The following is a 21,750-nucleotide window of genomic DNA, read 5'->3' on the forward strand; positions in this document are numbered from 1 at the left end:
ACCGGTCTAGACTGGCTTATGCAAGGAGGGCACCATCTGCCCTTCAAAGCATTTCCAGAGGCTGGGAGAGGCTACCCCTCCCCAGCCTTTAACGCCTATTTCCAAAGAGAGAGGGTGTAACAACCTCTCTCAGAGGAAATTCTTTATTCTGCCTCCCTGGGACTGGGATGCCCAAACCCCAGGAGTGCAGAACCCTGTCTATGGGGTGGCAGCAGTGGTAGCTGCAGAGAGAACCTCAGAGAGCTGGTTTGGCAGTATCCGGTGTCCATAGTGGAGCCCCGGGGATGCATGGAATTGGCTTCCCAATACCATATTTGGCATGGTGGGACAATTCCATGATCTTAGACATGTTACATGACCATGTTCGGAGTTACCATTGTGAAGCTACATGTAGGTATTGACCTATATGTAGTGCACGTGTGTAATGGTGTCCCCGCACTCACAACGTCCGGGGAAATGGCCCTGAACTATGTGGAGGCACCTTTGCTAGTGCAAGGGTGCCCTCACACTTAGTAACTTTTCACCTAACCTTCAGCAAGTGAAGGTTAGACATATAGGTGACTTATAAGTTACTTAAGTGCAGTGAAAATGGCTGTGAAATAACGTGTGCGTTATTTCACTCGGGCTGCAGTGGCAGTCCTGTGTAAAGGTTGGTCTGAGTTTCCTATCGGTGGCAAAAGAATGTTGCAGCCCGTAGGGATCTCCTGGAACCCCAATGCCCTGGGTACCTAGGTACCATATACTAGGGAATTATAAGGGTGTTCCAGTGTGCCAATTGAAATTGGTAAAAGTGGTCACTAGCCCATAGTGACAAATTTAAAGGCAGAGTGAGCATAAGCACTGAGGTTCTGATTAGCAGAGCCTCAGTGACACAGTTAGTCACTACACAGGTATACACATTCAGGCCACAAACTATGAGCACTGGGGTCCTGGGTAGCAGGATCTCAGTGAGACAGGCAAAATCAAACTGACATACATGTAAAAATGGGGTTAACATGCCAGGCAAGATTGTACTTTCCTACAATATATTATTATTTGATAAGTAGATAATGGTTGTACCGGTTTTAATGTATATTAATGTTGTCCTTAATTGAAACTGATCTTTGTTGCACTATGATTTGCACCTAGGTATGTTGGCTCATTAACTATGTAATTGCCAAAAGGCAGAAACATTTTTGAGTAAAGTATTAAAATGCTTGGAATTGGCACTTGGAATGACACTGAAATAAAATGTCTGCTCTTATAGCTGTTTCACATTATTTAAAGGGATGCTTATCTCTCCACCATCAAGAAAGAATGGCTTGCATCTGCTTTAATAATTGCATGAAAGCAAATTCTAAAATGTGGGAATCCAATTCACTGCCAGTGCTGGATGAGTGGATACTAAACTTCGTTATGCACTGAAAGTATGAAAAGTTATGTATTATAAATTAACAGATTGATAAATATGATGACACATTTCCCATAAACAAGTTATTTACATGGTGTGCTTCCCTATAAAAGTTTATTTTTCCTCTTCCACATCTGATTTTTTTTTTTAAAGATAATTTGGAGCTTTTACAAATCTTCAGTTACTTAAGGTGGTATATTGATTCTTCTGTTTTTTCTTTTTTATCATATTGTTTTATCTAACGTGCACTGCTGTATTGAAAAATGTGAGGGGGCTATTAAAGAACCCCCTTTGTAGGAGAATCTCGAATTTACATGCTGCTAAACTGGCTGCAATCTAGCAGACTCATTCACTATTGAGTTCCTCTACTATACAGAATAACTGTAGGTTCATCTATGTATGTTGCACCCATCTAAATTAGAATTCTACACCTTTAGAATTTGCTTTCATGCACTTATTAAAACACTTGCAAGCATTTTTTTTAATACCAACCCCAGTGAACCTGCCCTAGGTTTAAAAAAAAATAGTGATAAAGCGAATGTTTTTATGAATTCATGTTCTGAAACACAGTGGTCATGAGTGCTTTATGTCTTAAGGAAGATAGCTTCTTTATAAAATGTAAATGTTGGTGGTTTCCCCACCATCCTGCACAAAAGCATGTTGTGTTTTGTTAAAACAAGACTTGCCCTGTTAAATGAGGTGCATTAGTTGACACATGCCCATAGTGTGGCTTTTAAGGCTTGACTAAAGGAAATATGAGACTGAGAAGAACCAATTTCTGCACTTGTGGAAAAGTACTTTTTTCTGACATTTGTCTTTTCTGATTTTCCCCATCACTTGAAAGTGCTGAGAAGGAGTCAATGCTGCAAAAACTTCGAGAAGAGATGGAGTCGTTGCAGAGGTCAGAGCAGGAAAACCTGCAACAAAAGAAGTGCCTACAGCTGGAGAAGCTGAAGGAGGAGGTGGACAGGGACTTGCAAACAGAGCGGACAAGGCTTGTGGAAGAGAAGGAGAGGGTACTGCAGGAGTTGAAGAGCAGCTTGAAAAAGCAAAGGGAAGAGGTGGGCACTTTTATATGCCTCTGCAACACTGTGTTGACAGGTGGAATATTCATTGTAATGAGCAGCAATAAGAAGTGGGTTGTTATTGATCATGTTAAAGGTTTTATCAAGATTTCCATGGGCTCTTGGATGTAAGCCAGAGCACCCCCCCCCTTTCAACTTCACATTGATTGGGGTGGGGGGGGCTTTCCCCTTAATTCACAGCAGGTTCCTCCAGGCCCCTCTTTCTCAATTAAGGGAGTGGGTTATCCTTTCCTCGGATGGTAACTGATTTGCTGTTTCTGGGTCCTGTGATTTTAATTTCTTTTAAGAGAAAAATATGCAAAGTGGTAAATATTACAAGGGGGGGCGTGGCCGGCGGCGGATGGAGCCGCACGCTTAGAGAGGAGCTCTGGGAGAGCGAGCGGAGCCCGGCTCGCTGAAAACCCTTGAGCGGCGTCCTAGAATGCTCACAACAGGCTGGGGACCCATCGGAATGTGGTAGGACCACACGTACCTAACTTCCGTCCTGATTACACAACGGGAACATCCCGAAATTAAAGAGTTTTCACCCGCGGCCGCCCGAAACAAAATGGCGGCCGCGACCAAGCGATTTCCCCAGCGCCCTGCGCCGAGGGAACAAGATACCTGCGACTTGAGCTGAGCGACGGGAAGCCCTGGAACCGAAGCGACCAGCCGGCGACGGGGTCGGAGAGCCGGTGAGTGGGGGAGCGTCCGGACTGGGGTGGACCGTGGCTCTCACCCGGTTGCGGCCTGAGGACCGTGCCTGCCGGCCTGGTTGCCCCCGAGGCGCCTAAAGGTGCGTTAGAGACCCCCGAGTGGGGGTTGACCCTTGAGCCCCCACTCGGCAATACTGTGGGAGTGCATCCTCCGTCTGGGGCTGGCTCGGGGGCGCTCTGGATGCCCTGTGCCGTGGTCTGGGGAGAGAGCAGGCCCCTCACGGCCTGGAGCCGCCGGGCGGCGTGGAGGAGCGGGAGCGGCCTGGGCGCTGGCCCCCCGCGCTGACATCAGGCCCCTGTGGGAAAAACCTCTTTGAGTTTGCGGCCCACGACGGAGAACAACAAAGAGCATTGAGTGCCCTGGAGCTCTCCCGCATTAACGAAGACTGTCTGGGCTGAGGCGTGGGGTGGAGCTGCCCCGAGCTGGGGCTCCCCCCGGGCTAAAAGGTAGAATACTACGGAAGGCTTCTTGCGATAAAACGGAACGGGACGGGCACTTGAACCATCAGAGAAAGCACAAGTTGACCTGGCCCCACCGAGCAGAACAAATCAAATTTGGAATCCCTAAGACTAGAAGGGGAGCGGAGCCATCACACCTCCTCTTTGAATAGTCCAGACAGACTTAGAAATCCCCCCTGGCCCGATCTCCTTCTTCAACACACCTGGGTGCGCGGAATCCTAGCCACAAACAAGGCACCCAACTCCCAGTGAGAGAACAGTGAGCAGTGGCGATGCTGGGCAGGGGGTCGCCCACCGGAGCGAACAAAACATCTCCTCACTTAATAAGACATCCGACCTAAAATGGGGAAGCCCAAAAGACGGGACGATCAGGGCCTGGAAGAGGCTACAACCACAAAATCCACCAACCACCCCATAAAACCATCCTCCTCAGAAGACAAGTCGCAACAGGAGACAACTCTGTACACAGTCCTCCTGCCCATTAAAGACTCTCGGGAAGCGCTGGAGAAGAAAATAGATAACCTAGCAACGGACCTTACAATACTGCAAGATGAACACCGCAAATTAAAAGACAAGGTAGGAACAAACGAAAAAACCCTTCCAGTAATGACTTCCGCTCAACAAGCAAAAACCACAGAGCTCACGGATCTCTCCACACGCATTACAGCCCTGGAAACTAGAGCGGAAGACGCAGAGAACCGCGCACGCAGGAGTAACCTACGATTAGTTGGAATCCCAGAAAGAACAGAATCATCCGCAGACAACATAGAAGCCTTTCTAGAAAACTGGATCAAATCCACTGTAGCCAAGGAAGGCCTCTCAGCATTCTTCGCCATAGAAAGAGCCCACGGAGTACCCAACAGAATGCCTCCACCCAGAGCCAGACCCCGCCCAATTATAGCCAAAGTTGTTGCATTACAGAGACAGAGGCAGAGACTACATTTTATCGCAAACACGCCAGCTTGGAGAAATAACATGCAATAACCAAAGGATTATGATCTTCCCAGATTTCTCCAGGGAAACGCAAGCACAAAGGGCCGCCTTTATCGACTCTAAGCAAGCACTTCGCGAATGTGGTATAAAATATTCTATGCTCTTCCTAGCTAAACTCCGAGTAGAATACAATGGCAAAACACATTTTTTCACATCGCCACAGCTAATAAAAGACTGGATGGAATCCCTAAACATGCCCAATCCGTTCCCCCCCCCCTAGAACTCCACACAAGCCAGACAAGAAACGCAACAAGGCCAACAATCGAACCTCAGAAGCGGCTCCACCAAGACTCCAATCACTTCGGGAAATGCGAAATGCAGTGGAGACGGCAGCAGCCTTGAGTGGTGGAACCAGCCCCAGACCCCGAACCCCAGTCAACATCTCCGACCCCGAGTAGGACACTATCACCAGCCTGCCCAAATTAACCCCAGGAACTGCAGAGGAGATCATCTAGTGGCGGTAAGGGTGGAATAATCTTAGTAAGAGTACCATCATAGACTCAACCCATTTACCTAGGATAATAAGCAAGTAGCCTCTTAAGCCAACCGAAAATATTTGCCGCTCGAACACACACAACTAGAAGCAATGCATCGTGCAGCCGGGCCCCGGGAGCTGCTCGGAGCGGGGGTTCTCGGCCTCCGACACGCCACCTACCTATAGGTCTACAAACTTAGATTGTTTTACGGTTTGGACGGGGAAATTTTGGTCACTAGTCCTGGGGAAGGGGAGTTGAGGGTTAAATTAGTTCATATAGTTAGTGGGGTTAACACAGCACTAATCACTAATGAATCAAACAATTCTCATCCTAGTTCCATTAATAATATTCATAGCAGAAAACTTAGCTGCAGGGCTATAACCACGCACAATCATCAATTTAAAATCTATAGATTATGACCGCAACCTCCAAAATGATAACATGGAACGTCCGAGGCCTAAATAACATGTCCAAACGGTATAAAGTATACAATTATCTCAAGCATAGGGGAGCACACATAGCCCTGTTACAGGAAACACATCTGTTAGAACAAGAAGTCACAGCACTAAAAAAAAAGATGGAGAGGACAAATATTCGCTACCACCTACTCAGCATTCGCCAGGGGAGTACTAATATGGATACGGCCGGGTGTACCCTTTCAGGCACTACAAACATCCACAGACAAAGAGGGGAGATACGTGGTAGTCGGGGGCAGACTGGATGGGAGAGTAGTGTCAATTGGCGGCCTGTACGCACCGAACCTAGACCAAAGAAAATACTTGCAGGTCCGAAAATTCTCGGAGGAGACTTTAACTGCATAACCAACGTGCACCTAGATAGATCACATCCGCCATTACTGCACTCACAAACCACAAAAACTGCCAAAGCCTTTACAGAGTGGCAACAACACTGGCAAATAGGGGACTGCTGGAGACGGCTTAACCCACTCAGTAGAGACTACTCCTTCTACTCGATAACACATGACCTACATGTTAGGCTAGACACCGTCTTGGTATCCCACGAATTACAAGAACTAGTAGTAGCAGCTAAATATTTGAGCCGAACTATATCGTACCATAACCCCCTAATGGTATTACTAGCATGGAGGGGAGATAGATCATCAATTCCCACCTGGCGACTGAGGACAGAAGCACTAGAAGATGAAGCATTTAAACTTACTATACATAAAAGCATTGAGGAATCCTTTACTATTAACACAGAGACAGCATCCTCCAGATCTCTTGAGTGGGAATCCTTCAAAATAGTAACCAGGGATAAATGTATTGGCGAGTGCTATGGGGTCCGAAAATCAATCAAAAATGAATTTAAAAAAACACGAAGACTCCCTCAGAGACATAGAACGCGAGGTCCCAACTCACCCTGAGCTGACCCCCACATATTGGAAACTAAAGCTAAAATAACTGAGGCGAATACTAGACTATCCCGGTTCGACTACAAGCAGTAAAAAAGCATACAGAAGGTGACAAAGCAGACGCCCTGCTAGCATGGCTAGCTAAGCCCCCTAGACAACAGACCACCATAGTCGAGATCGAGACACAACCAGGCGATAGAGTGTATGGGCAAAGGGAGATCAACACGAGTTTCTTTGAATACTACTCAATTCTATATGCCCCACCCTCGGACACTATTAGCAGTGAGCAAATCAAGGAATTAGAGTCCCTTGCCCTCCCTACGCTGAGTGCTGAGGAAAGACTCTCTCTAGCCGCCCAAATAACTATAGCAGAAATTAAAATAGCAATACAAGGCATGGCAATGGGCAAAGTCTCTGGAACAGATGGCCTCTCTATGGAGTTCTAGTCAGTGTATCAGGACCTACTCGCACTGAGACTCTGTGCAATATACACAGAAGCATGGTGCACCAACAAACTGCCCCAATCAACCAATGAGGCTATAATGATTCCACTTCTTAAGCCCGATAAACCACCCTCGGACGTCCGATCCTACCGCCCACTATCCATGTTGAATCTAGATTATAAAATATTAAGCTGGATACTAGCAAACAGACTTTTGCCCCTCATGCCATCACTGATACACCAAGACCAATCGGGGTGTATCCCACAACGTAGCACAGCACAAAACATCAGACGCTTAATATCATTACTACAGAACTTGCCCCCAACAATACCCCAAGCAGCGATAGTCTCCGTAGATGTAGAAAAGGCACTTGATAGCCTAAGATGGGACTACCTTGAACAGGTCATGTTAAAACTGGGACTGGGTGAGGGATTCACACGATGGATAAAGCTACTGTACTCCAACCCCACGGCGAGGGTGCGCACGGGCAATACCATTTCCGACTCCTTCCCTATAGATAGAGGAACTAGACAGGGCTGCCCACTATCTCCCCTCCTGTTCGCTATAGCAGTAGAGCCCCCGGCACAAACGGCACGATCCAAAAAGTGCTATGAGGGCATTTTAACCAATAATTGGACGCACCATATAGCACTATATGCAGTTAATATGTTATTATTCCTCAAAGACCTGAACACAGACCTACCTGGAGCAATAAATATGCTAGAAAATGTTGGCAGGTCCTCTGGCCTCCGAATTAACTGGAGAAAATCCACAATTTTTCCATTAACTTGAAACACTAGCTAACCTACAAACACTAGGGGTCTACCCTGGTCCCCGTGCACATTCAAATACCTGGGGGTAAATATTTACCACACAGTAGAAGACCTATTAGAGGGTAATATACAGAGGGCAAGTAGGGGAATTAAGGCAAATATGCTCTTTTGGAGCACACTACCACTGACTGTCTTTGGGAGAGTTACCTTGCTCAAAATGATAGCACTACCCAGGCTACTTTACTACTTTTCCACTATCCCACTAGTGATCCCGAAGAAAGTATTAAAAAACATCGACTCCCTGATTGTAAATTTCAAATGGGGTCCGAACAGGCTCTGAATCGCTCTTAGCACCCTCCGAAGACCCACTTCGGAGGGAGGTTTAGCCGCACCAGACATGGAGATTTACTACTGGGCAGGGCAGCTACAATGGCTGGCCAAATTAATCAGCGAACCCCCAAGCACAAAGGACCTACAAGTTCCTCTGAACTGCCCCCTAGAAAATATTGCAAACATAGTGCTGAACCCTAAGAAACCTAAACAACAGCTCCCGTTGGAGTGGGAAGCATCAAGATACTGCTGGGAACAATTTCTGAGACGCACTCGCATAAAATCTCCATACACTCCCGAGATCTCCCTGATAGCCTTAAACCTCATCCCAAAGGAACACATTACAACGCACACTAACAAACTGATAACATATAACATTACGAAAGTAGGTGATTTGTTTAATAATGGCAAGCTCTGCTCTTACGCAGAGCTACAAGAACAGTTTAATCTCCCCCTGGTCTATTCCTTACCCACAACATCTTAGTTAACACTATCCAGAAACTATGGGGAACAAAATCGAACGAACCAAACACACATAAAGGATGTCAGTTCCTCTGCTCGATGGGAGACCAAAAAGTAATAGTCTCGGGAATATACAGATCTCTGCAGAGCGACTTCTGTGCACCAATGAATAAACTCAGAACCAAATGGCAAACGGACTTAGACATTACACTAGAGGACACTCAATGGTCTAGAATCACCTCCCATGTTTACCCAGTATCCAGGAATGCAAGATTCAAACTAATAAACCTATATATCTACCACCGGGCATATCGAACTCCACAAATGATAACCAAATTCTATAACACGAACACCTCTAAATGCCCCCGATGTGCAGCACTTACAGCTGACCTAGTTCATATGCTATGGAACTGCCTGAGAATCCACATATATTGGTCAGAAGTATTCAGGAAAATATCGGCTTGCACAGAAAAACGCTACCACCCACCCCAATAGTAGCAATACTGGGGGACTTCCTGCGCCCCCCAACTCAGAAACTCAACAATAGGTTTACAGACTTGGCGCTAATACTAGCAAGGAGAGAAATAACGGCGAACTGGAACAACTCGACTGGTCCCCAAGTAAATAGGTGGCAAACGGAACTAGAGAAATGGTCCGGAACTGAAAGCTCGGCGCTGCTGAAAGAAGCATTACAGGGGCAAAGATCTAGATATGACGCCAATCACTGGGACTCCCTGCTAGACAATCTAAAGACTATGGACGCGCCCACAATAGAGGATAACAACTCCGACTAGGAACCAGAAACTGAATAGATAACCATACCCGCAACACTTCAACATCATGGAACACTGACAAGGCTACTAACAGCAGAGAATTGTTATAACAAGAATCATTGCTGATGAATAAATTGCTAATTGGGGGGAGAGGGGGTAGAACTGAGAGTTGGGGCTAACTCAGTACATGTATCGTTACAAAATATAAGCCTATGTTGAAAGCAATAAAAAGCATTAAAAAAAAAAAAAGTGGTAAATATTACAAGACATAGGAGCATAACACTGGTGAATAGTAGAAGGGAATGAGAAGTAATTACCTCTCCAGCAAGCAACTCCTGGTGAAATTGCTTTTAAATCCTCTCTAGTTTAGAACATCCTCTCTAGTTTAGACCAGCTAGTAACATTAGTCAAACATACAGGATTTAAAGGGAATTTTACAGGGAGGCGAGTTTTTTGGTTGAACCTCAAGTATTATTTTGGGGAAACATTGTAGCAGTTGGGTCAGTTGTAGACTGGGGCACTAATATTATCCAAAATGTTATTGAAATTAATAAGAACAGTACCGAGGAGATTCCACTCAAGATAATTTGCACTTTGACCAAACACATTGACAGCCGTATAGGGTTCAATGTCAATTTTAAGTACATTTATTGTGATAGTCGGATGTTAGTAATTTGTAGATACCACTACTAAATTTCTTCAAGTGGATACTGCTTCCTCTGCCAAGAAAATGTATATTTTGCCCAACTGCGATAGTGCTTTAATCTACATTTATCTTGTTCCCTCGTGCAGCATTAGTGCACACATATTCTAAAATTCACTGTAAGAAATTTGGTTATTGATTCAGGAGGGTGAACACACTACTCAAGCAACAACAGCAATCCTTGTCAGGGTGAAACACAAAAGTCACTAAATTCACCTGTGCTTAATCCTCTGGTATCTTGGCACAAAATCAGTTAGGCTTAACTTAGAGGCAATGTGTAACGTATGTATGCAGCACACAAATAGTAATAAACTGAAAACACAGGAACATCTCAAACCAATTTAGAATAATAGAGTCAATTTTAATAATTTAAATGAATCCAACATGACAAAAATCCAGTCGACAGGGTAGTAATCTGGGGACAGACCTTAAGCAGCAAGGACCAGCCCTTTGGGGAACAAGGCAAGCCTCGTGCAGCAGGACAGTCCTCTGGTAGCAGGAGGGCAGTCCTCTGGGGAACAAGGCAGTCCTTCTGTAATGTCTGCAGGCCATGGAGTATACTGAAGGAGTGGCTCAGGAGGTCCAGAACGGTGCCATGCTTTGAAGTGTGGGAATTTTCTGGAAAGTTATTCCCTTCCTCTGGCAAGGCTCAAAGAATTCTGGAGTCTCAACAGACGAGTTTTAGGTTTCTTTGTGTGTGGTGGAGACAAGCCCTTTGACTAGTAAGTGGGGAAAAGAACAGCCCTGCCCTAAAGCATCCTAGCAGGATAGGTCATCCTGCCTACACCTAGTCCTGAATTGTTCACTGCCTGGGTCTAATACACATTCCTAATCGGAGAGCCATTAACAGGCTTAGGCTGCAGGAAACTCCTAAAAGGCATTAGACGATCTTGGGCAGGAGAATGCTAACTTTCTAAAAGTGACATTTTCAATATTGTAATATAAAATCCTACTAGAGTATTTTAAATTACAATTGATTTGAGCACACACATGACATTTCTACCTGCTCCCAGTCAAAAAGTAGTACCTATTAATTGTAATAATGCAATCAAATGTTATCCTTTGAGAGAGATACGCCTTACAGTAGTGAAAAACAAATCTTTCACTACCAGGACATGAAAAAAATTTAAAACACATCCTGCTTTTTAAATTTAATGCACCTTGCCTTATGAGCTGTCTAGGGCCTACCTTATGGGTGACTTAGATGTTTATTTTGCCATGTCGAATTGGCAGTTTAAGACTACACTACGGGCTGCAATTGCAAGCCTGAGACATGCTTTAAAGTGCTACATTACTGAATGGCACAATGAATGCTGCAAGCCCACTAGTAGCATTCAATTTACAGGTCCGGGGTACATGTAGTACCATATACTATGGACTTGTATGTAAATTAAATGTGTCAGTCAGGTGTAGGACAATTGTGCCATGATTTAGGGAGCATTCATTAGCACTTTAGCACTGGTTAGCAATGGTAAAGTACATAAAGTCCTTGTGCCAACAGAAATGAACAGAACGGGTGAAGGCAAAAGGTTTGAGGGAAGGCTACACCAAGGATGTCTGGTTTTGCTCAATTTCCCAAAGCTGCAGTAATGCACATTTTACCCTGTTTCCACCATTCTGGCAAGGCTTATTTTCCAAAATGCAGAAGTAAATAAAATGTTTTTCCTGTTTACATGTTGTGTAACGTTTAGTTTACACAGTGCTGCAAAAATGCATATTTTGCCCCGTTAAAACAGTGTTCCAATAAATGGCATGCTTGCCCTGTATATATATTGTTGCACAAATACACTTATTTTTCAAATTGACACAATGCCACAGTAAAGTACTAATTTGTGTTGTTCATAAAATGCTGCTGTAAGACACATTTGCCTGGTTTTTACAGTACATTAATAATGCACATAGAGGGGACATCTCCCTGTCCACTCTGTCCATATACCTCTCTCTGCTTGATGCCTACCTTCATTGGGGCTGGCATCATTTGTAAAGCTATTCCATTATTCTCAATATTGTTTTTCCTCAGGCCTTGGAAGAGCTGGAGTATCAGCACTCCAGGGAGCTCCAGAAGCTGAAGGACAAAGCAGAGGAAGAGCACCATAAGGTGGGTAGGCCTATCTTGAGAAATCCATGCCTAAGGAGACATTTAAAAGAACATTGCACAGCCCACTCTAATTTGTCTAGCTTGTGCATTGAAAACTAGAATATCACCCGTCACAACGTGGCATCAGCTTGTTCCACACATTCTTAAACTGTTCCATCCTTTTAGCCTATTTGCTCCTCTTAGAAGCCAAGATGAGTAAATTGATTATACCCTTATCTGATTCATACTGCCTCTCAGATTCTTTCTTTCGGTCTGCCTCGGTACCTCATTTGGATTCCTGCTCTCTTCATTCCTTCTTAGTATATTATGTGTGTATTAAAGTAATTCTTCCCACAAGCCTTTAAAGTCTAAACATTTTATTAACTAAAGATGGTATATCTGTGAGTCACAGGAATGGATGAAGAGGGAGGGATCCACCAGCACCCCAAATGAGTATAAGCAACATAAGCAAAGCCAAGACATACATTTATTGAATTTCGTGAATAGAGCTTCAGTTGAAGTAATTTGCATTCTACAGGTGCAGGATTCTAAAGTAATGAGAAAATATGCAAACTGCCTTCAAATTGACACAGAAATGTAAGCTTGCTGCTAAGCAGTCAAATGAGAAATGTTTCGCCTCATATGCCAAGTATGGAAACTAGGCCTTACACATCATATACTGAAACAACATGAAGTTATTGTTGCCATGGGTAGAAAGAGGGATGCAGCAGTTTCCCTTTCTCTTAGGAACACTTCTTAAAATCTTGCATTCCTCCCTTTTGCAAAAAATGTATTCTTATTTTTACATCTTACAATATCACTCAAATAGCAAAACAGCACAGAGGATATAACTTGCATAATTTAAATAGCTGGGTTAGCCAAACAAATAAGAAATGAAGAAAAAGAGAGTGAGACCTAAGTAGGTTTACATTGTCCACACATAACATGGACCCAGTGAAGGAATACAACAATATAAGAGAATTGACATGGACATCAAGTAGATTTATGATCATGCCATGTAAAACATATTTTAACATACTCTAGTATCACAGATATTTTTGACCCTCCCTCATACACACATACTTGGCCGCATCTTGGTGATCCCAATCCTATTCCATACTCAGTAGAAATGTTCTGAGTGGCCACTAAATGCCCTGGGTCTGGATGTTCTTGGGAATTATTTCTCATTTAACTCCAACTGCTTGTTACAATGAGTACAATAACTGCTTGAGTCATCCCTGATGTGTTGGTACGTCAGCTTTACCCCAGCATCTAGATCCTCCTTCATCACACCCAAAAGGATTACTGCAGCGAATTTGCAAACATTTGGAGGGGTCTCCTTAACCAGACCCACGAGGGCACCTTTGGGGACCAGTGGAACGTGTAACCCCCCAATCTTTGAAAGTGAGGCCATTGTTGCAGACCACTAGCTATACATCTATGGACAAAACCTTGGCAGATGCAAAAAGCCTGCACCGCAGTGCCCACACCCCACATCTGCAACCACACCTCAACGCTTTATACTTACACTGTATCATTTACTGATGGAGATACTTATAGTGCATCATTCTGTATTGACTAGCAGTACCCGTCTTCATCTATTATCTGATCCTCTAATTCTGTGCTCCACTAATCTTTCGAGTCAGGGACAACCACCGGCGTCTCCTTCTCAGCCAATGCCTTTGGTTTAAAACTATGCGACTGTTTATGGACAAAAGTGCAAAAGTGAGTGGGAGCTGCTCTGGGAACCCCAGGTACACACACCTACATGTTGCGCTGAGTCTGTATTATTATAAAATCACATGAAGCGCTGTATGTGAGGGCCTAGATGCGATAGCATGTAGGTCAATAGATCAAACTTCTGGAAATATTTTGCCCAGTCTGGTCAGCTGCAGGCTTCGTAACTGCTATATTTCCCTTGACTTCTTTGCTGGAATGAGCATACAGTGGTATGTAAGAGGGAATTTTTAGGACTGCATGCATTCTAGTCCAGCCCGCTGGTGCAATCAATGCCATGCTCCATCTGTGCAAACCACTGTATCAGTTTAAGGTCTCACGTTGCAAACGTACTGCTGCCCTAAGAGGTTCTGGATCAGCATAACTTTGTTCTATTGCTAAATGCAGCAAATAGAGTGGTGGACAGTACTAGTAATGGATGATCTGTGCTTGAGCACACAAGCATTACAATTGTATATCAGGAGTTAGGTAGGAAGCGAAAACACTTCCTACCGAAGTCTAGGCACTTTATTAGGCCATTCTAGGTTTGTCAGTAGAGACAATATAAAGATATCAGAAGTCCTTGCTTGCTAAAATACAGACATCTGTACGAATGATATTGCTGTAGTTTACATGCTAGCAGTTTAACCGCCAGAGCAAATAAAAGCAGAGAGAGGAGACATCCCTGGTGACCTGTATTGGATCTGAAAACTGGGCAATCAACTAATCTGTGCGGTAGGGCCCGAATACAGCAATTTAACCCAGTCCAAAAAGGGTTATGGGATCCCCATTCTGCATAGGATTTAAAATAGATGATCCCATTTGACTGAATTGAACCCTTTAGCTGCGTCTAAAAAGAGAGTCACATTGTGCAAATTGACATTCAGTTGATGGAGCAGCACAAAAATGGGACACGGGTATGTGTTGTGGCCCTGCCCGGCACAAATTCAGACTACTCTGGCAATACCTTGGTAGGAAGCAGAGGGAGGAATCCATTAGCCACTAACTTCGCTAGAAGTTTAGTGTCTATTTATTAAGGAGAAAGTCCTATATGATTCGTACCTGTCTGACAGCTTGTCAGGCTGAAGTAAGGTAATTAACATGGCCTCCCGCTTGGTGGGTGGTTTGAAAATATGCATACCATCTGTGACTTTTCAAGAACTTCCAGTAAACATGGTGCCAGAAGGGGTCCTTATTCCTTATAAAATGTACATTTAAGAGGCAGCATGTTCAAGTGAGTTTCAAATGTTGCTACTGAAGAGTTGGTTAGATGCGTCGCCTGCAATAATCCAATTACGACCTTATGCCGGTCAAGATATACTAAAACCTGCCACACCTTATGCAGGTTATTCAGTTCTCTGCATTGCATATCAGAAATACCAGTGATCTATCTCTCGTCACATTTTGCAAAATATAGATTGTGATCCATTTAAAATGCAAGCAAACAATGATGCAATGCAAGATTTGGCGATGCACAACTATTCCATTCAGTGACTATACTATGTAAGCAATGACCCTTAGTGTAGGAAGCTAGCCTGGTGTGTGGTGAGCACCTATGGTATTATCACCTTATACCAGGTCCAGATATTCCCTTTTAGTGAGGTGGAGGCAGTGTCTAGGAAGCCAGGGCTTTCTAGATGAGCAGCCAAGACTTACCTAGGAGACTTGAAAAGCTTATGCATTGCCACTATAGTCACACAGCACTTACACACATGAAAGAACCACACAGTGTTACAAAAATAAAGTTACTTTATTGTAGGCAATCCCCCAACTTGAGGTAGGTAAACACACTATTAAATGCACATTAGCAATCAGTAAATAGCATAGAAAGCAATAGGCATTGGTAAAAGCAATAGCAAATAGTGAAGGCCCTGCGGGAGGGCCAAACCATACACTAAAAACGTCCCCCACCCACGGAAGTGGAATCAGTAGAGGAGAACTGGAGGAACTAGGAACCCTAAGAGGTGAGGACCAGAGTGACCCCCAGCGACCAGGAGAGCAGAGGTAAGTACCTGATTTTCCCCAAAACCAACAGGAGGACTTTGAAAAAGGATTATGCAAGACCCAGCCAAGACGGGAAGAGCTCAAAGGTGGATCCTGACAGAAGAGGACCTGCAAAGGAAGGGGACCATTTTGAGTTTGAGTGTCTGGTTGTGGCAGGAGCCACTGCCCACCCTTCTGTGGATGCAGGACCAGGTCGGGGTGGGGTAGGGGAGGGGGGAGAAGGTCAGCAGTGCAGCACAGGAGCAGAAGTAATGCAAGTGATGTCCCACGTCAGCGGTCGAGATGCAGTCAGTCAGTGGTGCTGGAAAACCTCCAACAAGCCTTGGCAAATGCAAGAGTTGGAGAAGAAGGTTGGCAAGGCTGAAGAGGACCAGCAAGGTCCAGGGAACTCGACCCAAGGAAGGGATTCTGGGGTGACATTCAGCAGTGAGAAGAGGCAGATGTCTAGGAAGCAGCCCCCCCCACAGAAAACTCGCAGGCACAGGAGCTGCAGTGAGGCCCACTCAGCACACCTGGAAAGGAGTTCCACGTCGCGGGAGCAGCAAACAGGAGACTGTGCGTTGCAGGGAAGAGTGCTGGAGGCCGGGGCTATACAGAACCTGAAAACCCCTTGGAAGAGGAGCCACAAGCCTTGGTAGCTGCAAGAGTTGCGCTGCACAGGGGTACCATCCTGCAAGGAGAGGCAAGGGTTTACTGTCTCCCAAGTTGGACAGCTGGTAGAGAGGAACAAGGGGACCACTCCAGACCACCATCTGTGATGCAGGATCCATTCAGTTCTGGAGGAGAGCAGATCCACGCAGCCGGTTGTCGTTGCAGTTGGTGCCTGTGGATGCAGAAGAGTGACTCCTTTACTCCAAGGGAGATTCCTTCTTGCTTCTTGGTGCAGACTGAAGACTTGCCGCCCTCATAGGATGTCCAGCCGGGGAAATGTTGCAGTTGCTGGGAGGAGCTGGAAAAACAATGTTGCAGAGTGGAGTCGTCGCTGGAATTGCAGATTGTTGGTTCCTGGAAGGTCCAGTTATGGTTCTAGTGGCCAGAAGTCGAAGTAAACATTGCAGAGGAGTCCTGCTGGAATCTTGCACGTCGAATCTGAGGACCCACCCAAGAGGGAGACCTTATATAACCCTAAAAGGGGGATTGGTCACCTGGCATGGTGACCACCTATCAGGAGGGGGCTGTGATGCCTGACCTGGCCACTCAGATGCTCCCAGGGGCCTCTGCCCTCCTTGGATTTAGGATGGCAGAATCAAGTGGCCACCTGGAGGAGCTCTGGGCACCACCCATGGGGTGGTGATGGACAGGGGAATTGTAACTCCCCTTTTCAGTGTCCAGTTTCGTGCCAGAGCAGGGAATGGGGGTCCCTGGATTGGTGCAAACCGGTTTATGCAAGGAGGGCACCAAATGTGCCCTTCAAAGCATACCAGTGGTTTGGGGAGGCTACCCCTCCCAAGCCATGTAGCACCTGTTTCCAAAGGGAGAGGGAATTGCCTTTCTCTCCCAAAGGAAATCCTTTGTTCTGCCTTCCTGGGCTTGAGCTGTTCAAGCAGCAGGAGGGCAGAAACCTGTCTGTGGGATGGCAGCAGCGCAGCTGCCCGGAAAACCCTGCACACTGGTAGGAGCAAAGTTGGGGGGCCCCTAAGGAGCCCCAAGAGTGCACGGAATCATACAACCAATACTGGCAACAGTATTGGGGTATGATTCCAACATGTTTTAATACCAAACATGCCTAGGTTCGGTGTTACCCTTATGTAGCTGGACATAGGTAGTGACCTATGTCCAATACCCAAGTAAACTGGCTTCCCCGCACTCATGAAGTCCAGGAAAATGGATCTGGAGTTTGTGGGGGCACGTCTGCTCATGCAGGTGTGCCCTCACACACAGGTACTTGCATTCCGTAGGGGTGACTTTAGTGACCTGGTGCAGTGACTTGTAGTGAAAGGGCAAATACACCTTTTTACGCAGGCTGTAATGGCTGGCCTGCAGACACATTTTGCATGAAGAGAGCACAGTCACTGGGGTCCTAGTTAGCAGGATCCCAATTAACACAGTCAAAAATACACTGACGGCAGGCGAAAGTGGGGTTAACCATGCCAAAAAGAGGGGACTTTCCTACAGGCATATACTATGCCGGCATGAGACACTGATAATGACAGGAGGTCATCTGTGAGCTTTCTTGCAAGGGCAGGAGTGCATCCGGGGAGTGAAATAGGGCCTCTTGGTAAGTGTCAGATTTTAGGGTTATGAACTCGCCAAATGTTGCTACTGTCCCTAAATACCTACGCTGGTGAATGAAGGAAACTCGCCCCTGGTTATAGGAATTGTGGGACAAACAGGGAAGAGAAAGAGAGCAGTCCTGGACTGCCATCCACTTTCCTTGAAGGTTTGTCTGTGCAAACGAACGGTACCACTCTGTGTAGATGTAGGGAGTGGGTAGACCTACACCGATAGAGGGAAGATGGCAAGCTAGCAGTCCAGCCTACAACTGTACAGTGCAGCATGGATTGATTTGTCATTACCAGGTCTAGCACAGGTAGTGCTGTTACGAGCTGGAGGCTGACCAGAATACAATTAGAGTTCCCCTGGATGCTGCAGCAACAATCCAGACTTTACAAAACCTGGGGATACAACAGCTTTGTACAAAGCATGGCAAAACTGGAACAAACATGGACACTGGAGGAAATGAAAAAGGAATTAAAACAGCAAACTTGGGGAATGCGGTAATGCATGTGAACTAGTACATGAGCAAAAATCAAATGCAACAGCGCAACATGTTTCCAGGCGAACCCTGATACCTTTAGTGTGCTTAAAGAGTGTTATGTAACACCTGGAAGTGACCCAAACCAAGAAGTCAGTAACTACCATTATACTATGGTTAATGATAGAGTGTTTAAGCCATTTTTAACTTCCACTGGTCCATTCTCCTTGCTCCCCATATCCTCTCCTACATTGAGGATCAGAATTGGGCTCAGGTTTCAATGGATGTTTGTGTAACCTCTTTACTAATGTATGGGGCTATGCAAAGTCTGCTGGTTCTCAAGACCTTTCTGACCCGCCTGTCCTCTTCCAGGCCATTAAATATTAAATTTGCCACGGAAGGCACAGAAATCCATGATCTCTTCACTCCCACTTCCTGATAATGGGGGTCATTATGACCCCGGCGGTAATATGGAGGAAAGTACTGCCAACAGGCTGGCGGTAGTTTCCTCCATATTATGACATTGGCGGTTTGGCTGAAGCCAAATCGCCAATGTACCACACCGACCGCCACGGCGGTAACGACTGCTGGGCTGGAGACTTCAATCTCCAACCCGGCGGCTGTCACTTGCCCGCCTGCGGGATTATGACCCCGCCTACCGCCATGGTTTTCGTGACATCCTTACCGCCACGAAAACCATGGTTGTAGGCACTATCAGTGACAGGGAAACCCTTCCCTGTCACTGATAGGGGTCTTCCCGCCCCCACTTCCCCTCTGCCAGTTTCCTCCCCACCCGCACTTCCTCTCCAGACCCCCCTTCATACACTCCTCCCCTTCACACACGCATACACACACCCATTCCAACATTCATCCATGCATGCATGCATCCAGTCACACACACATCCAAATAAACTTACAAACATACACGCAGACACGCATTCACACAACTCAACATACATGCACTCACTCACAACCCCAAACATGCACATGCATACAACACGCAACACATACAAGTACGCACAGACATACACACACATCCCCCCCCACCCACACACACACACACAACACCCCTCACCCACTTACCTGGATTCAGGGGGTCCTCCAGCAGAAGACGGGACGAGGCGCTGCTGCCAGCAGCAGCGTCCGCTAGCACAACACTGCCAGGCTGTATTAATTCTCATAATACGGCGGTCTACTTGCGTGGCGCTGGCAGCAGCGCCACCTTACCGCCATCTGCCGGCATGGCCACAGCCAGATTTCCGCCATCGTTCTGACGGAAATCCGGCTGTGGTCATGATATCGCTGACGGCTGGTAGCCACGGCGACGGTCTTTTGGCGGCCATCGCCGCGGGGTAGGCGGTATATATCGCCAAGGTCGTAATGAGGACCTATAGGTCTGTACTCTTTCTGCAGCTGGATTTCTGGCACTGTTTCCAGGTATCACCATTGGAGCACCCCCATCATCTGTCATCATGGGAAAACTCAAACCATCTAATATGTCAGCCTTCTTTCCTTTTGCTGTCTCTGATTTCTCGGGCGTAATTTGGGAAAATAAATTAGGAAAAGGCAGAGTGGGAAGAGTACTAGACCTATCCCTGTAACACTAGAGTGGCTGATTTGGTATTTCAGTCTCTCATGGAGTTTTTCATTCCCCACAACTGAATCTCTTTTGTGCATTTGCTGGCATTTTCCTACTAATCAAATAAAATAACCCATTGGTTAGCCAACCTTGTGTTTTTTTTTTGGTTCTTTTAATCTCTTTCTAAGATTATTTAAGTGATTTAGACTCGAGGTATCTACTTCTGGAAAGTACTTTCCCCATCCTTGTTAGTGAGCCTAACCCACTATTTTGCATACTTTGTCTATGCTAGTGGTACATCACATGGGTGAGAGCCATCATTTTAGCTGGAGTTTTCACTTATTTCAACTTTTCTTCCCACATTTTCCTAACTGTCATCTCATTCACAACCAGGAAAGCATCAAGGTGACTACATTCATGTGCACCAGCTCATCCCATAAAGGTGAGCTAAAAGAGAAAGGGAGGGATGAAAAGCTCTTTCTCATCGACTGAGGGAGGAAGGGAAGTTGCTTCACACCTGTCTGCTGTCCCCTTTGCTTTTGAAATTCCACAGTCATAGCCTGTCGAGGCTTGCAGAATTTCATTACGTCTGGATCAGTGTTCCTCCTTCATTCAGTAAGTAAGAAACAAACATTTGTTAAAGCACGAATGTTCATCTAACAGGTATCTTGGCGCTATGGAACCACTCAAGTAAAAAAACAAAACTGTATAATATTAGCTCATTTCAGAAAAAGAAAAGACATACCAACTTCAGTCGATATTAGAAAGAGTTCATAGTTATTGTAGAAATAACCAGCTCTTCAAGTTCTTTCTAAAGCCAGAGTTGTTTGCACTAGCTCTGATGGAAGCAGGAAGAGAATTCCAGAGTGGAGCTGTCTTGACTTGAAAATAACTTACTCCTGATTTGGCTCTTCTAAACTTCGGGATGCAGACCAGATTTGCAGAGTCAGAATAGATTTTGCAAAGCCTGGGGACCTATTTTGTTTATGGCCTTATAGACCACAACTATGGAATTAGCCCCTTCGCTGCTAAGCCTTTCCCCCCTCCAGTGCTTAGCCTTTTTTTGGGCTATTTGGGGTAGTTCACTCTTAAGCCCCCATAACTTTTTATCCACATAAGCTATCCACACCAAATTTGTGTCCTTTTCTTCCAACATCCTGCGAATTGTAAAGGTACCCAGGGTTTCTGGGTTTCCCGGGAGTGGACTGAGAAATTATTCAAAATACAGCTAAATTTGTTTTTTGGGGGAAAAATGGGGAAAAAGTGCTGCAGAAGAAAGCATCTGTTTTTTTCCCCTTCAAATGGCACCAACAAAGGGTTTGCTGTGCTAAAATCACCATCTTCCTGGCTTTCTGAAACAGGCAGACTAGAATTAGAAAAACACATTTTACAACACAGTTATTGCATTTTACTGGGGCATGCCCCATTTTTCAGTTTTTTTGTGTGCTTTCAGCTCCCCTTCCAGTTAGTGACAGAAATGGGTGTGAAACCAATGGTGGATCCTGGAAAGCTATACATTTATGAAAGGTAGACAAAATTCTGAATTCAGCCAGGGGTCATTTGTGTAGCTCCTACAAGGTTTTCCTATAGAAAGTAACAGTTGAAATGAAAACAAATATTGAAATTGAGTTGAAAAAATACCCATTTCGGTCTACGTTTTCATCTGTAACTTCTTCTAACTATGGCAGATTTTTTAAAGCAATATACCGTTAAATCCGCTGGACC

At 45.4% G+C, this 21,750-nt stretch overlaps 1 protein-coding gene across 4 annotated transcripts in view; it reads left to right on the forward strand.

Annotated features, from left to right (window-relative positions):
- The window catches only part of CEP164 (centrosomal protein 164), a 393,961-nt gene that overhangs the window by 223,328 nt on the left and 148,883 nt on the right, over positions 1 to 21,750 (forward strand). For all 4 annotated transcript variants that reach the window (XM_069224719.1, XM_069224720.1, XM_069224717.1 and 1 more), the window contains 2 exons: positions 2,235 to 2,451; positions 11,975 to 12,052. In XM_069224719.1, coding sequence (XP_069080820.1) covers positions 2,235 to 2,451; positions 11,975 to 12,052 — 295 coding nt within the window. The remainder of the gene's footprint in view (positions 1 to 2,234; positions 2,452 to 11,974; positions 12,053 to 21,750) is intronic.

This window comes from Pleurodeles waltl, chromosome 3_1 (genome assembly GCF_031143425.1).
Source record: "Pleurodeles waltl isolate 20211129_DDA chromosome 3_1, aPleWal1.hap1.20221129, whole genome shotgun sequence".
NCBI classification, from domain to species: Eukaryota; Metazoa; Chordata; class Amphibia; order Caudata; family Salamandridae; genus Pleurodeles; species Pleurodeles waltl.